At 44.7% G+C, this 15370-nt stretch overlaps 1 protein-coding gene across 2 annotated transcripts in view; it reads right to left on the bottom strand.

Moving 5' to 3' along the window:
- Positions 1–14555, bottom strand: part of NUP214 (nucleoporin 214) — a 91356-nt gene extending 76801 nt beyond the window's left edge. The window contains exons 1-11 of one of the 2 annotated variants that reach the window (XM_027556594.1): positions 14370–14555; positions 11822–12017; positions 11036–11187; positions 9482–9680; positions 8514–8584; positions 7927–7990; positions 7200–7303; positions 5457–5563; positions 4770–4836; positions 2429–2555; positions 429–590 (exon numbers count right to left, since the gene is read on the bottom strand). In XM_027556594.1, coding sequence (XP_027412395.1) covers positions 429–590; positions 2429–2555; positions 4770–4836; positions 5457–5563; positions 7200–7303; positions 7927–7990; positions 8514–8584; positions 9482–9680; positions 11036–11187; positions 11822–12017; positions 14370–14414 — 1294 coding nt within the window. In that variant the 5' untranslated portion in view covers positions 14415–14555. The remainder of the gene's footprint in view (positions 1–428; positions 591–2428; positions 2556–4769; positions 4837–5456; positions 5564–7199; positions 7304–7926; positions 7991–8513; positions 8585–9481; positions 9681–11035; positions 11188–11821; positions 12018–14369) is intronic. The other variant, XM_027556593.1, reaches the window with a different exon arrangement.
- Positions 14556–15370: the final 815 nt, after the last annotated feature.

Raw genomic sequence — 15370 nt, 5'->3', positions numbered from 1 at the left:
GCTCTTTCATGGCACGTTCTGCCCTTTCTCTGTTAATAAATATAACATTTTTAACTGTTACATGGCATTTCACTGTATGGATGTACAATCACTTAACCAATTTCTCACATTAAACATGTTGGGTTTCAGATCATATAATGTGGGGTCTTACAACAGGGTATTGTCAGTAAATTACCTAATGGGATCCATCGGGTTGAGCTTCCTTTTTCTCTAAAGTAAAGGTTGGTGAATAAAGCTTGGGGGTGAGAGACAGAAAGTATGTGCATTTGTTCAAGGGGAAGACTGGTCCTGCCTTGAAGAGACAGACTGGCTGACAACGATAACACTTTGTGACCTCACAGTGTTCATCCCAGCAGACACTCCTGTTCGAGCCTGCAGGACCCCCTCTTGGCCACAACCGGGGTGCAGGGGGCAGTGGAGGCACACACCTGATGACTTGGGTTGCCGCTCTCCTTCCAACGAGAGCCGCTCCGGTGTCCTGAGGAGGGACCTTACGCCAGGATTTTGATTGATCATGTAAAAAGGACAAAGCACACCATCTGTCGAAAGTAACATAAGCACTGGAGCAGGTGGAAGAGTCTTCTCCTCAGCTGTTAAAAAAGAAAACCAAGGTACGAGAAGAGCCAAGTCAACGGAAGGGCCCCTGCGTGGGAGGCGAAGACAGCCTGAAGTGCAAGGGGTCTCACTGGACTCATCTGCACACAAGCCGCGGTTGGTTCACTCTGATTTGGATCTGAACAGCCCTTATGAATCTGCTCTTTAAAGGACAGCTTCGATCAGCCAGCCAGTGTACTGCCAGCTGCACAGAGCAACACCAGCAGTTGCATAGTGGCTCTGACTCTCCCAAAGCTCTGATTTTCATGTGTGTCCCGGTGTCAGGGAGACAGGTTCAGCATTCCCCCGACCAACACAGGAGTCTCCAGGAAAAATGACAGAAGAGACTCTTGGGGAAAACACACAGAAGGACATGGCAAAGTGAGTCCAATTACTTTACAGTCCTTCACAGCTGAATGATAAGCACATATGTTGTCAATTAAGTCTTCGTGAGAATCAAAAGTAACTGAGTGAATCAGACCAAACAGTCTGGTCAGGGAAAGGACAAGGGACTCAGTGGTGCCTGATGCAGATACCTCTCTAAAATGAGGCACATAGTATATGCCTTTTTAAAAATATATATACACATTCCCACTTTGATTCACATACAACTGACAAATACAAATGGCTATGTACTTAGGGTGTATAACATGATCTGAAGGACACACATACTGTGAAATGACTACCACAGTCAAGCTAATAAACACATCGCTCAGCTCATGTAGTTACCATTTTGTGTGTGTGGTGAAAACTTTTAAAAAGTTTTTATTGGAGCATAGCTGATTGACAACGTTGCATTAGTTTCTGCTGTATGGCAAAGTGAATCAGTCATATATATATGTGTGTATATATATACACACACACATCCACTTTTTTAGATTGCTTTCCCACTAGGTCATTATAGAGTATTGAGCAGAGTTCCCTATGCTGGTAATTAGTAATGTCGAGCACCTTTTAATGTACGTTGGCCATCTGTATGCTTTCTTTAGAAAAATGTCTATTCAGGTCCTCTGTCCATTTCCTAATCAGGTTATTTGTTTCGCTTTGCTATTGAGTTGCATGGGTTCCTTATATATTTTGGGTATTAACCCCGTATCAGATCCATGCTTTATAGATTTTTTTTCCACTCCATTCCGCTGCCTTTTCATTATACTGTCTCCTTGGCTCTTTTTTTTTTTTAATTCTCTTAATTCTTTACACAAGTTTTACAGGTTACACCCCACTTACACTGGCCGCGTGCCCCGCCTCCCTGTAGTCTGTCTCACACCCAGCGGTTTGTACCTCCTGCTCCCCAACTCCTATAATGCCCCTCCCGGCTTCCCTCTCCCTGCTCGCAACCACTAGCTTGCTCTCTAGATCCGTTTCTCACGTTCACATTTCATGGGACTGCAGCCCTGCCAAGATATCAGCAGGGGAGAAGACAGACTCAGAGCACATGCTCAGGCCCCATTTGGAAGTCTGTGCTTGAGGCCTCCATTTTCTTATCCAAGCCATCGAACCAAGTACTGGGATACACCACCTGCCTGGGAGGCCCTGGGAAACCGGGAGGGGCAAAGAAACAAGGTTATGAAGTCGGTGTTCTGTATTTTAGCCATATTCTTACATACACAGAGACACACAGAGTGTGTGACCTCGGTCAATGAATATCCACTTAAATCAGACGAGTGTGGTATAGTGCACTCTGTCTCACTCTTTACACAGACACGCTACGACAAGCTAAAGCGCATGGCAGAGAAAGTTCCATCGTGAAAATGTAGAGCTGGATTTGAATATTAACCACGATGGGAAGAAGACTATTTCTGCATGTAGCTTGGCTATGACAGACTATACTTACTGATGGTGATTTCCACTTGGTTAGTGTAATCTATGGCAACTCCCATGGGCAAGGAATCATCACTCTTGTCTGTCACAGGCAGTTCAGCTCGACTAGAGTCCTCCAACAGCCAAGATTCCCAACTATTCTGGAAAAAAGAACAAGTAGAAGAAGATACAGTGTTGGTTAGAGCTTTCTCCAGCACTGTTCAAATAGGAAAGGAGAAAAAGGGAACTCACTTGGTTTAGTATTGCATTCCCTGGGACTCTAAAATCTGGAAACAGTCTAAAAGCTATGAACCCCGCAGAAAGCAAGGGGCTCCTTTTCCAAGTCTTTCTATCTGTTCCTGGTGTACAAAGCTCTTGTCTGGTGAATAAATATCACTATCACGAACATTCTCTGATGTGTCCTCCACATCCAAGTGGACTCCTGACACAGGGGGACCATCTAACAGCCGCATGGAGCCAGTCAGCAGCTGCGCTGAGGAATCTGGATGAGGACCAGGAGCGCCAGGTGACAATGACTGCGGCCGTGAGCACACAGCCTAGAAAGCTGCCGGATGCCCTGTGCTCACTCGACCACAGAGACAGAAGGTGACCTTAGCTCGTCTTCCTAATTCTCAGTGTATTTCCTCACACTGGTCAATCTTCCTGCCACTGGATTCCTTGAGAAGCCACCACATCTTTCCAATAAACTCCCCTTTGGCTCATGTTTGCTTGCGTGGGATCTGTTCCCTACAACAAATGACTCCTGGTTTTTAAAAATCATGGACATTTTGTCTAACTTTCAATGCTTTCAAAACTGGGCAGCATGAATTAAAGGAGGAATAATTTTCAACAAGAAAGAGAAAAACAAAAAAACTGTTCAGGAAAGAAAACAATCATGATCCAAGCCTTAGGCATGAAGTGAACAGTCACGTTCACAATAACGTTAGTAAATGAAACGGGTTCCAACTTTGAAAAACAATCAGCAATACAACAATACACAAAACAAAGACTGCTTGCTAATCACTACAGGGCAAAATACACCAATTTCAGCTTTGGTTTTGTGGAATATGAGATGCAGGTGATAACAGCTGGAAGGTGGGCGTGGAGCAGGTGTGCCAAAGGCAAGGGTGGGTACTGAGATGGTCCTCTCACAGCGTATGCGGTAAAACCTTAAGAAGCGAAGGTAAAAATGATCACTTAAAGTTCAAAGGTAACAAGCAGAAGAGACTAAAACAGTGCTCCAATCCTATTGAAAGGAAGGACGGGGAAGTCTAAAGGCCACATGTGAGCTAAATCCTCATTTGCATCATGGCCAATAATTTAAAGTTAACTATCGATAACCAGTGATGCAGTAGATTATTATTTCGGGATAAGGAGATAACCATTAAGAGAGAGAGACCACAAGTTAAAAACAGTCTCTTTTGGAGAACGGGACAGACCAGGACAGGATGGGAAGGGCTGATATTTCACATATAAGCCCTTTTCCACTACCTGACTTTTCAACCATGAACATAAATTACTCTGATAAAAAGCAAAAATCAAAGAGTTTCTTAATGTGTGAATACATAAAATACTTGTGCTATCAGGAGACTGTTACTGAAGTTAATCCAAGAGCAGCAAATCAAGAGTGCTGGACTCTGAGAGGTAAGCACTCATGGTGGGCCGCCTTGCCACTCAAGAGAAGGGTGGATAAATGTTGAATGGTTGAAGAGGCACAGGATGCACAGAACATTTTCAAACTCCAGGTAGACTTTTAAAACGGGAAAGTTTTCGGCTGAGGAGCTGTGTCTCCTGTGTAGTCACTCTGCATAAGGGTAGTTAGTGTACCATGACAACCTCAGCCCACTCTGGCCTGCAAGGAGCACAAAGCGGAAGAAGATGGGGCTTGTCTACACAGATGCTTTTAGCTTTCTGGTGGTTTTCCAAACAAGGAATTTCTGAAGAGTCACAGTTTGGTCTGACTTGCATGTCTCTTCCATAGTCAAGGATGGGTTATAGTTCACTGAATAGAAGAGGCAGATTCAAGTAATAAGGAGAAAATAAAGACAGTTAAACAGAACAAAGCAGAAAAAGCCTCCTACACACCCAGGTACACTCCTATTGGAATACATTTGATTATGACCATGGTTATGAGGTATTCATGGAGGGTGCAAACAGAGGGCTTCAGATAACACTGAAGGAACTGTTGAATCTAACACCCAAGTCTGTCCAACACAATACCCGAGCCATTTGGCCAACAGCTTTTTTAAGCTGTGCTCTCATCTGGAAACTCAATAAAAGGGGTGTGACTTCAGCTAAATCTTAACGTCACAGTTAAACCCTCCAAAATCTCTGAGAACAACATCACATAAAAGTGGCAAAAGAGAAACATTTACCTGGCTGCTCTGTCGCGCGAGGATGCTGACTTCTGTGGAAGCCGCGGATGCTGCCAGCACTAAATCCCTTCAAAGAATAAAACCGGAAGGCCATTAAATTCAAACGCAACAGCTGTACCTTGACTTGAGTCAGTGGTGACACCTACAAAGCTTCCCTCTAGATGTCAAGGAGAAAGGCGAGCGTTTCTACCTCGTTGAAGGTAAGATTTTGGACATAAAGCTTTACTTTTTAGTCCATAGGTCAGAGCCCTGGAGACTCAGCCAACTGTCTCCTTACTTAAGACAAAGGGGAGACACTACAGAATCACTTCAGAGCCCAGCAAATATACCACCCTGAGGAGAGAATAACCTAACTGAAGGAAGAGAAGCTTTGTTTCAAGAAATCCAGCTTTCAAAGGGATGCTTCAGCTCAGAGGGAAACTTTTAATATGTTCCTTAAATATCTGTATTTTCTTAAGTCATCAGTGGACTTATTGAGAAAATGGGATTTTTAAGTTTAGTGTGTATTCGCGCTATGTAATTCAAGACTGGGGAAACAGATGTAGTAGTCAGAAAGGCATTATCCAACATGAGCTGAATATATATTTAGGGCATCTCCAACCTCTATTCTCCTCTCTCACAGAGAGGAGACAAAGCAGAACAAGCAGGACAAAATGGCTCAGGTGTGCCCCCTCGCCCACAGCTCACCACTCTTCAATGTAGCTGAGGTAGTAACGATGCTGCCTCTCCGTACAGCTGCCGTAACAGGGCTCCATGAAGTTCATAAACACCTCAGGGTGCTTTTCCTCTTTTTTCTACATTGAACAGAATGAGAAAAAAAAAATCTCATGGGTGATTTTTCTTTAATCCTACAAAGTTAAGAATCTCAAAAGATAAAATCCTTTAAGTTTTATGAGAAAATATACTAAAAAAAAAAAAAAGAAAATACACTCAAAATACATAGACACACTATAAAGACAATACAAAGAACAGAAACATTGGCCATGGACCAAACTGAATTCAAGCCTGTCTGTCACTTCAGCATGGATAGATTATTCAACTTCTCTGATAATGCTTTCTCCTATGTATGATGGACCTACACCTAAAGGAAATCAATCCTGAATACTCACTGGAGGGACTGATGCTGAAGTTGAAGCACCAATACTCTGGCCACCTGATGCAAAGAGCCAACTCACTAGAAAAGACCCTCATGCTGGGAAAGATCAGAGGCAGGAGGAGAAGGGGACAACAGAGGGTTAGATGGTTGGATGGCATCACCGACCCAATGGACATGAGTCTGAGCAAGCTCCAGGAGATGGTGAAGGACAGGGAAGCCTGGCGTGCTGCAGTCCAAGCAGTCGCAGAGAGTTGGACACGACTCAGCGACTGAACAGCAACAACAAATGATGAACCTAAAAAAATCTACATCAAAGGCTGTTTTAAGTGAGATATGAAAGGATACATAGAAAGTTTCTAATCCAGTGCATGGAACATAAACGGTACTCAGCAAATGCTAGTGTTAGTATTATCCCTGGGAATAGAAAATCTTAATCTTGAAATACGTTACGTTAAGTCACTTCAGTTGTGTCTGACTCTGTGTGACCCCATAGACGGTAGCCTACCAGGCTCCCCTGTCCCTGGGATTCTCCGGGCAAGAACACTGGAGTGGGTTGCCATTTCCTTCTCCAATGAATGAAAGTGAAAAGTGAAAGTGAAGTCGCTCAGTCGTGTCCGACTCTTAGTGACCCCATGGACTGTAGCCCACCAGGCTCCCCCGTCCCTGGAATTCTCCAGGCAAGAACACTGGAGTGGGTTGCGATTTCCTTCTGCAATGCATGAAAGTGAAAAGTGAAAGTGAAGTCGCTCAGTCGTGTCCGACTCTTAGCGACCCCATGGACTGTAGCCTACCAGGCTCCTCCGTCCATGGGATTTTCCAGGCAAGAGTACTGGAGTGGGGTGCCACTGCCTTCTCTGAATCTTGAAATAAGGCACCTTAACAAACTTATTTTTAAAATTTGATATTGTCAGGAACCCAAAAGAGTTAATAAAAACGAGGCACTTTTTTCTCATATCCGATTGGCAAAGATTAAAAATGGTCCCACTGCATACTGACACACTTTGTTGTTCAGTCGCTGAAAAAGTGAATGAATTTTGAAAATCAAGGTATTTTCTTGCTTTTCTAAAATGACTTCATCAGATTAACACCTATCACAACTCACAGTTTACAGCTTAAAGTTTGAGGATTTTTTCACCATGTGACTCAACAATAGAACGTGCTCTAAGTGGACACCACCATTTTGGTCCTCAGGCCCCTAGTGCAGCATTAAAAAAATCTCACACCTCAAGTGGTACCACTGCCAGTAAGGAAAGGAGAGAGACGCCTAAAGCCTCTAACTTTATTAGAAGACGTCTATAATTCTCAAATAATCAAGACACTCCTTTCACACGTACCGGGAGCAGAGCCATCACCACATCTGGAGCCGTTTCCAAGGTCCCATCCGCCGCGGCATACACTATCGTGAATTCGTATGTGCCAATCCACAGAACGTCCAGAACTGAAAGACACACATCCTAATAAACCACCTTTGTGCTTGGGATGACCCCTGTACATTATAAAACTATCAGCTCATAGATAAATATCCAACTACTATAGCTTTTAAAAAGGTCCAGACTTCACTAAATATAATTCACAAAGATTCAAAAAGCCCAAATTCATTCCAGAGGGGTATTTTACCCCCAGGAGATGATAATCAAAGCAAATAATGAAGAATTCTAATTAAAAAAAAAAAGTCAGGATCCATTTAACGTCATTTACCACGTGACACAGGTACCTACTAGAGAATTACCGTTACGGTGACTTAATCGTGTGTGTACGCTGTGCTCAGTCACGTAGCCATGTTCAACTCTTTGCCACCCGTGGACTGTAGACCACCAGGCTTCTCTGTCCAGGGGATTTCCCAGGCAAGAAGACTGGAGTGGGTTGCCATTTCCTTCTCCAGGGGATCGTCCCGTCCCAGGGATCGAGACCTAATTAGCTAACTGAAACAATGACAGTTTTCACACAGGACACCAGCACTTTCCTGAGCCGGTATGCAGGCACCTCACACGGTCTAACATTTCTGCACTACAGACAGTGCCTCATTAGACGTCAGCCTAGTAAGAAAGGCAGATGTGTTACCTCTGACGGGATGGTCTGCCTCATAAAATGGAGGACAAGGAATGACTTTTTTTTCTTGCAAAGTCTGAAAGAGATTTGAAAAAAACAGTGTCAAACAAAGCAATCCCCAGACCGCAAATCCAACAACTGTATTATCATTTTACAGGCCAATGCCCTAAAAGAACATGTACCAAATTTCATGTAACAACTTTTTGTAATGGTAAAGAAGAAACAGAACCTGAACCTCAAACCTATTCCGCCACGTTCACCACCCTGTACCCTGCAGAGAACAGGAGGAACACACGACAGCATGGGCCTCGGCACTGCCCGCGAGCCTCTCCTTCTCAACCAGGTCTGATCAGACATACACAGATTCTCTGCCAATTTATACTGAAGAGTATTCATGAATATTATCTCTGGAAGACCACAGGAAAAGGATGACAGAGTGGACACGCGACAACTCTTTCCTGCATTCTCTTGGGTACAGACAGATTTTTTGCAATGAACATAAATTATATTTTAATAGGAAAAAACAGCAAAAATACTACCAAACCAACCCCAAAACAGTTACTTGATAAAAACGCTCTGAAGCCCAAGGCAAGACTTACAGGAAGATACTGGACCACAGTTCCATTCTGCTTCCCCACAGCCAGCTGCTTTCCTTTGGGGCTCCAGCACACTGGACAGAGAAGAAAATACTACCAATTAAAAACTGAAGAAAATGGAGCAAACCATGAGATATGTACCAAAACAGCCATGTAATCACCACTTCAGGCTTCCCTGGTGGCTTAGCGTAAAAGATCCACCTGCCAATGCAGGGGGTGCAGGTTTGATTCCTGGCTCAGGAAGATCTCTTGGAGAAGGAAATGGCAACCTACTCCAGTATTCTTGCCTGGGAAATCCCATGGATAGAAGAGCCTGGCGTGCTGCAGTCCATGGGGCTGCAAAAGGGTCCGACATGACTTAGCAACTAAATGACAACAATTACCACTTTGTGTTCCTCTTTCTGTCAGTCCATGGAAGACTGTGGGGTCATCCTTACTTGGCAAAGTAAAAAAAGAAACATCATGTCGATGACACAGTTGAATTGTGATTTGTTACTGGGCCACTGAATCAGTTGCTAAAAAGGCTTTTTCAATGGAATATTGCCCAGAAAGCTGTAAAGTGCAGAAAACTCCAGTTTTTAGATAAATCGAGGAGGGTAGAAAAGGTTTTCAAATATCAAGAAATCTTTCTCTTGCTTCTATTGGATATTTTCTAATGTTTTCCCCCTAAGGTATAAATGACTGTTTCAGAGTCTGATCTTTTAGGTCAAAATAATTATTTCAACAACACAGTTCTAAACCAAACATTTCTATACCCAAACATTTCACCAGAAAGCCCATGCACACTGAAGGTGAATCATGTGTGCTGTGTGGCTTCAAGGACAGCAACTACAGAAATAAAATACACTCTCTCCACTTCTACCAAAAAAACAAGTATGACAAAGAGCCCCATTTGCTTTTTTCCTCAGAGATTAATTTTTAAATAGATGACCATTACCATATGTTACAGAGTAAAAGACGTCATTACTCACCAGACGTTACTCCTACTGTGGAAGGAAGGGTCGCACACACTTTCACTGTCTCTGTGACTTGTAGGACTGCAATGCTGCCGTCGGCCAGACAAACTGCCACCATGGAGGAGACCGCAGGGTTCCACTTCATGTCAATCACCAAGCCTCCCGCATCTTTCAAGAGCTTATGATACGCAAACGGACGTTTCTGCTGTTTAGCCTTTTAAAACAAATGCCCAGAGGCAAAAATAAACAGATAAATACAGAGACATTCAATGGTCCAAGGAAATTATTGAATATGCAAGTTTTTTCAAATTACAGTTTTCCCCATGACCATGAAAAAAAACTGTAGCTCTACACAACAGTCTATTTGTTACAGACAATTTTAACATAATTTTGAAAATGGCCATCAATTATTGTAGCATACTCAGAGGGACTCTCAACAGGGAATATGCAAATGCAAAATAATGGATAAAGAACATAAACAAAATAAAAACTGAGACTCTGCTTCTTAATAGTGTTGGGTCCTTGAATTTTAGAGAGTGCTCATCTTAAAATACTGAGCTTATTTTAATTGGTATGCAGAAGCCCCAGCAGGCTTCAAAATTCCAAAATAGCCTCAGTGAACGATCTGCTGTCGAAGGCTAACGAAAGATTAATGATATAAAAGGTGCTTCGATATGTATGGTTGAGTCCCTTCACTGTTCAGCTGAAACTATCACAACATTGCTAATCAGCTATATCCCAAAACAAAATTAAATGTTTAATAAAACAAGAAAGAAAGAGAGACCACCTGAGGCCACATTAAAGGCGTGCAGGCCCTGCACACATGCTAATCTTCTATCAGCAACCCTGCCGTTGAGCCATTGCTGCGAAACTCTTCGCCAAAGCCTTTGGAGCTGAGGCATGGTGTTTCAGGGGCACGAGCCTGCTGCATCCCCCTTTCCCCAGGAGAGGAATAAAGAAATTCCTTTCTACTTAAAAAAAAAAAAGTGCCTCAAACAAACAAAACCCCCCAAGTACTGCTGTACTCTTGGATGGTTACTTAACTCTTTGGGCCTGTTTCTCTATCTCTGAGATGAAGACCATGATACTGAGTGTATAAGGCTAGTATAGAGCCAAGAGGGGCAGGCATGAATGAAAACACGGCACGCAAAGCACTAGCACAGCGCCTGGCATGCGGTCAATACAAACACTCAATCTTACTATTACCATTACTAAACAGCCTGGGATGGAAGAACACTGCAGGAGGAGGCCAGAGACCCAGCATGCAGGAACTTCTGACACTGTCTACTAACTCTGTGGCCTCAGGCGAGTCACTTAAGAGTCCCTGAGCTCTGGCTGTCTCAAGTGTAAATGAGAAATGACAGCACCCTGGGGCAGATGGTGTTACAAAATAATTTCTTGAAGTCCCTATTATCGCAAAGATCTTGATTTATGATTCTATAATTAAGGACCTCTTAAAAACCCGAATTCAAATCTAGAAAAAGAATTCAAAGGTCAACCAGGAACTTCTAGGTTATGATTCAATACCAGGCACTCTTCTTAAGTCCCTAGAATCTGCCAGCAGCTTACCTCATTTGAGAATGTGCGAACATCAAAAAAAGCAATAATGGAACCATATTCACTGGACATCATGCACACGGACAGTGTGAGGTTATCGCAGCTCAGGGCCAGGTGATGTATCGGGAATTTCATAGGAACCAGCAAACTTTGAACTTTATCGACTGAAAACAAAAAAACAGAGAGCAGAAAATGGAATGTTTGAAGCATAAGCCACAAACTGTATTCAGGTCTATGTGAAACCATTCTTGCATCTACATAAACGTACGCACCCTGATACCACGTTGTGCAGAAGCACTGCAGCTTCCTTACAGATGGCTAACGCTGCACTGAGTATCGTAGGGACTCTCCCTTATACGGCCTGGGGAAACCAACTGTGACCACAGCCCTGGTTCAATCTAGTCCTGTACCATATTTCTGCAACAATGCTCCAAACAGTACACGTTCCCATGTGTTTGGATGATGCTGTCATGACAACTAAAAGGCCATGCAGCAAAATTCTTCTCCTAGAGAGCCAGAACCCAAGTTGAACTGAACAACAAAAAAAATGTGTGGCACAAAGGTAAGCCGTTCTTCCCTCTGAGTTCAGAGGAACAAGTCATCAGAAGAGAAATACAAAGGACCAGCGAGAACACCCAGGAAGGCTTCCAGCAGCCCATCTAGCACTTCCTCTTCTTGGGGGTCAACCTCAGGACTAAGAGTAGTTTTACTTTTACTATGTAAAACTTGAGAAGCAAATGACATTAGCACTTCACTATGCTCCTCTCTCTATCATGCAACGTAAACCAAGTAACTTACCTATCTTATTAGGATCATCTCCAGGTTTATTCTGAATAAGAAGATTTTTAGTAGAAAAAACGTGCAATCCACTGGCTCCACCAGCAAAGACCAGGCCGTATTTGTTGGACACAGAAAGCAGACTTGAGCGTTCCTTGGGCAACTCCTCAGGAGAATCAAAGATTCTCACTTTCTTCAGTGCTCTAAACTGAAAATCCTATGGTGCAGGGTCAAAACAAGATCAATTCAGGGAAAACAGGACATTAGCTTATCTGTCATATTCTGGTACACCAAAATATATATTACCCTGAGAGTAAAGACTGTGTGGCCGGTTTGACCCCTGGGTGGGGCAGATCCCCTGGAGGAGGCAATGCCAACTCACTCCAATATTCTTGCCTAGAAGATTCTATGGAAAGAGGAGCCTGGTGGGCTACAGTCCATGGACTTGCAAAAGTTGGATGCGACTGAGCATGCACACGTTAAGTTGTACTATACATATTTTTTCCCCTTCAACTCTAAACCTATCTTTAAATCAAGGTTTTAGTGAAAAGAATGTAAATCTCCTTTTGCTTACACTCTAAAAGACATGAAAACCAAAGACAGCCTTTCTCAGCCTTCATTTGTGTACCTTTATAGTGTTTCCTATGGCTTCCTTTGTGGCTCAGGTGGTAAAGAATCTACCTGCAATGCGGGAGACCTGGGTTGGGAAGATCCCCTGGAGAAGGGACAGGCTACCCACTCCAGTATTCTGGCCTGGAGAATTCCATGGACTGTATAGTCCATAGGGTCGCAAAGAGGCGGACACGACTGAGTGCCTTTCACTCACTACACTACAGGGTGTTTTCTACAGGATCCCCACATACTAATTTACTTGGATGTGAGGTTTAAACATATTTGGTAAAAGAGTAACTGAAATAATCTTCTTAATTACAACTGCATATGGTGATGAGAAATCCACACGGCTTTCCAGGTGAGACCATAGTTCAGTTCAGTCACTCACTGTGACTCTTTGCGACCCTATGGACTGCAGCATGCCAGGCTTCCCTGTCCATCACCAACTCCTGGAGCTTGCTCAAACTCATCCATTGAGTCAGTGATGCCACCCAACCATCTCATCCTCTGTAGCCCCCTTTTCCTCCTGCCCTCAGTCTTTCCCTGCATCAGGGTCTTTTCCAACGAGTCAGTCGCATCAGGTGGCCAAAGAATTGGAGCTTCAACTTTAGCATCAGTTCTTCCAATAAATGTTCAGGACTGATTTCCTTTAGGATGGACTGGTTTGATCTCCTTGCTGTCCAAGGGACTCTTAAGAGTCTTCTCCAGCACCATAAAGTTTTCAGTTTTTTGTTAATTCTCATCCTGATAACCTCTGGGTCTTGGTAATCAGAAACTCAATGTGAGACCACCATTTTCTGAGTCTGTGGTTCTAAAACCTTTTTATCCTTCTGCCCCAACCTACATGAGGAACAGGGCACACTCTCACTGGGTTGGTCACCCTTGGCAGAGATTCTCAAGAAGAGACTTCTACTCTTAACATGGTATGGATTACTACTTCCTAATGCATTTCAGTGAGTTGTTGTCCAAATGCCTAAAATCTTCCCATGACTTATTAATATTTCCTTTCTATGGACATGAGTGTGAGCAAGCTCTGGGAGTTGGTGATGGACAGGGAAGCCTGGCAGTGCCGCAGTCCATGGGGTCGAAGAGTTGGACATGCCCGAGCGACTGAACTGAGCTGAGATTGGGATCATCTGATCCTCTCAAGTTTCCTGACTTCAGGAGGATTTCCAGTACCAAAAACGGACCTCCAATTCTAGTTAATTAAAGGACTTGTGGGCTTCCCTGGTGGCTCAGACAGTAAAGAATCCGCCTGCAAGGCGGCAGACATGGGTTTAATTTCTGAGTCAGGAAGATCCCCTGGAGGAGAGGTTGGCAACCCACTCCAGTATTCTTGCCTGAGAATCCCATGGACGGAGGAATCCAGGGGGCTACAGCCCATGGGGTCCCAAGGAGTCGGGAACGACTAAACACAACAAAAACAAAAGCGCCTGTAGGATAAGGGATGATCCCTGCTCTGCGTTAAGCAAGCCTGGGTTACAGGCTTGAACTAGTTCAGCGACAGAGGAGAGAATCTTTAAAACTGCTCACAACAACCTAGATTTCAGTCCGCCCGTCAAAGGCGGCTTTGGGTAAGTTACTTTCCGAGCCTCTATTTGCTCTTCTACATTAACAAGTACTTCCTAGGGTCGCTGTGATAGTTACCAGTGCCTGGCATGCAAGCAAACGCTCAATAAACAACAGTTATTCCCATACTCCGACGACCACATTAAAGTAACTACGATAACTCAGGAAGCTCGCGCAAGACCAACAGGGGACGCGGAAAGTACATTCCGTGGGGCTTTCACGCCCGCTGCACGGCAGAGCGCTCCAGGAAGCGGTAACAAGAACTTGCATCGCCTCACACCGTTCAGCCAGGAGGCGGGGCAGCGGGCACCCGCGCTTCCCGGGTCAGGGAGGCGCCAAGGCAATACCAGGATTAAGGAAGGGTGGGAGGCCCTGGCCAACACCTGACCTTCATCTCCCGCTCAGGGATCACGGCATCCATTTCGTCTCCCATCGCGCGGCCCTCAGTTGGTGAAAGGAGCCACCACCACCGCCGCCCGCGGCCTGGCCCACGCAGCCCAGGTCTTTCCGAGGCCAACTTCCTCCCCTCAGAGCTTGCGACGAGCTGCACAACTCGCACTTCCGGCGCGCTTTTGGTGACGGCACACATTTCGATCCGCGGCGTGGCTGAGGAAAGCTGAGGGGACCTTCTGAAGTCGCGCGGCCGCCTCCTAGCAGCCGTCTCCCATTGGTCGGCTCGGAAGAGTAGGAGGCGTGGCCTGGCAGTCACTGCGCCTGCGCCCGGCTGCTCCCCGGCCGCCGCTGTCGTCTGCAGGTGGTTTGGGTTCGCCTCGTGTGGGTTTCCTTTAGTCTGTAGTGCAAGCGCGAGATATCCACGCTCGTTTCGTTGAGGCTTCACAGTAATCTTTGGATGTAGGTGGTTATTAATAGTTTCGATTTCAAAGGTGTTAGGAACTTGACAAATATTTCCAAGGGGCAGCTTCTGAGAAAGGCTTTGGACGGGGTGTGGAAGGAAAAGGTGTTCAGAAAGTTGATGGGACGGGGCCTCGCCCCTGGTGTTTCTGAAGGCTGAAAGGGGAGATTAAAGGACCCCAGCGATCAGCTTTGTTTACTTTTTTCAAGGTAGTCATTTCTGGAGCAAGAGCCCGTGAAAGTGAAAGTCTCTCAATCGTGTCCGACTCTTTGCGACCCCATGGACTATACAGTCCATGGAATTCTCCAGGCCAGAATACTGCAGTGGGTAGCCTTTCCCTTCTCCAGGGAATCTTCCCAACCCAGGGATTGAACCCAGGTCTTCCGCATTGCAGGCGGTCTCTTTACCAACTGAGCCATGTGTAATTGAATCTTCAAGACGTCCTAGTCACCTAGGGATTATCGTTGCCATTTAACTGATGAGGCAACTAGAAGCACAGAAAAGTCAAGAAGATTCCCCGGTTCCCCTCAGTCAAA

The sequence above is a fragment of the Bos indicus x Bos taurus genome, chromosome 11 (genome assembly GCF_003369695.1).
Source record: "Bos indicus x Bos taurus breed Angus x Brahman F1 hybrid chromosome 11, Bos_hybrid_MaternalHap_v2.0, whole genome shotgun sequence".
NCBI classification, from domain to species: Eukaryota; Metazoa; Chordata; class Mammalia; order Artiodactyla; family Bovidae; genus Bos; species Bos indicus x Bos taurus.
Note: the sequence above shows the minus strand (reverse complement) of the source record. Positions and strands in the feature narration are given on the sequence as shown.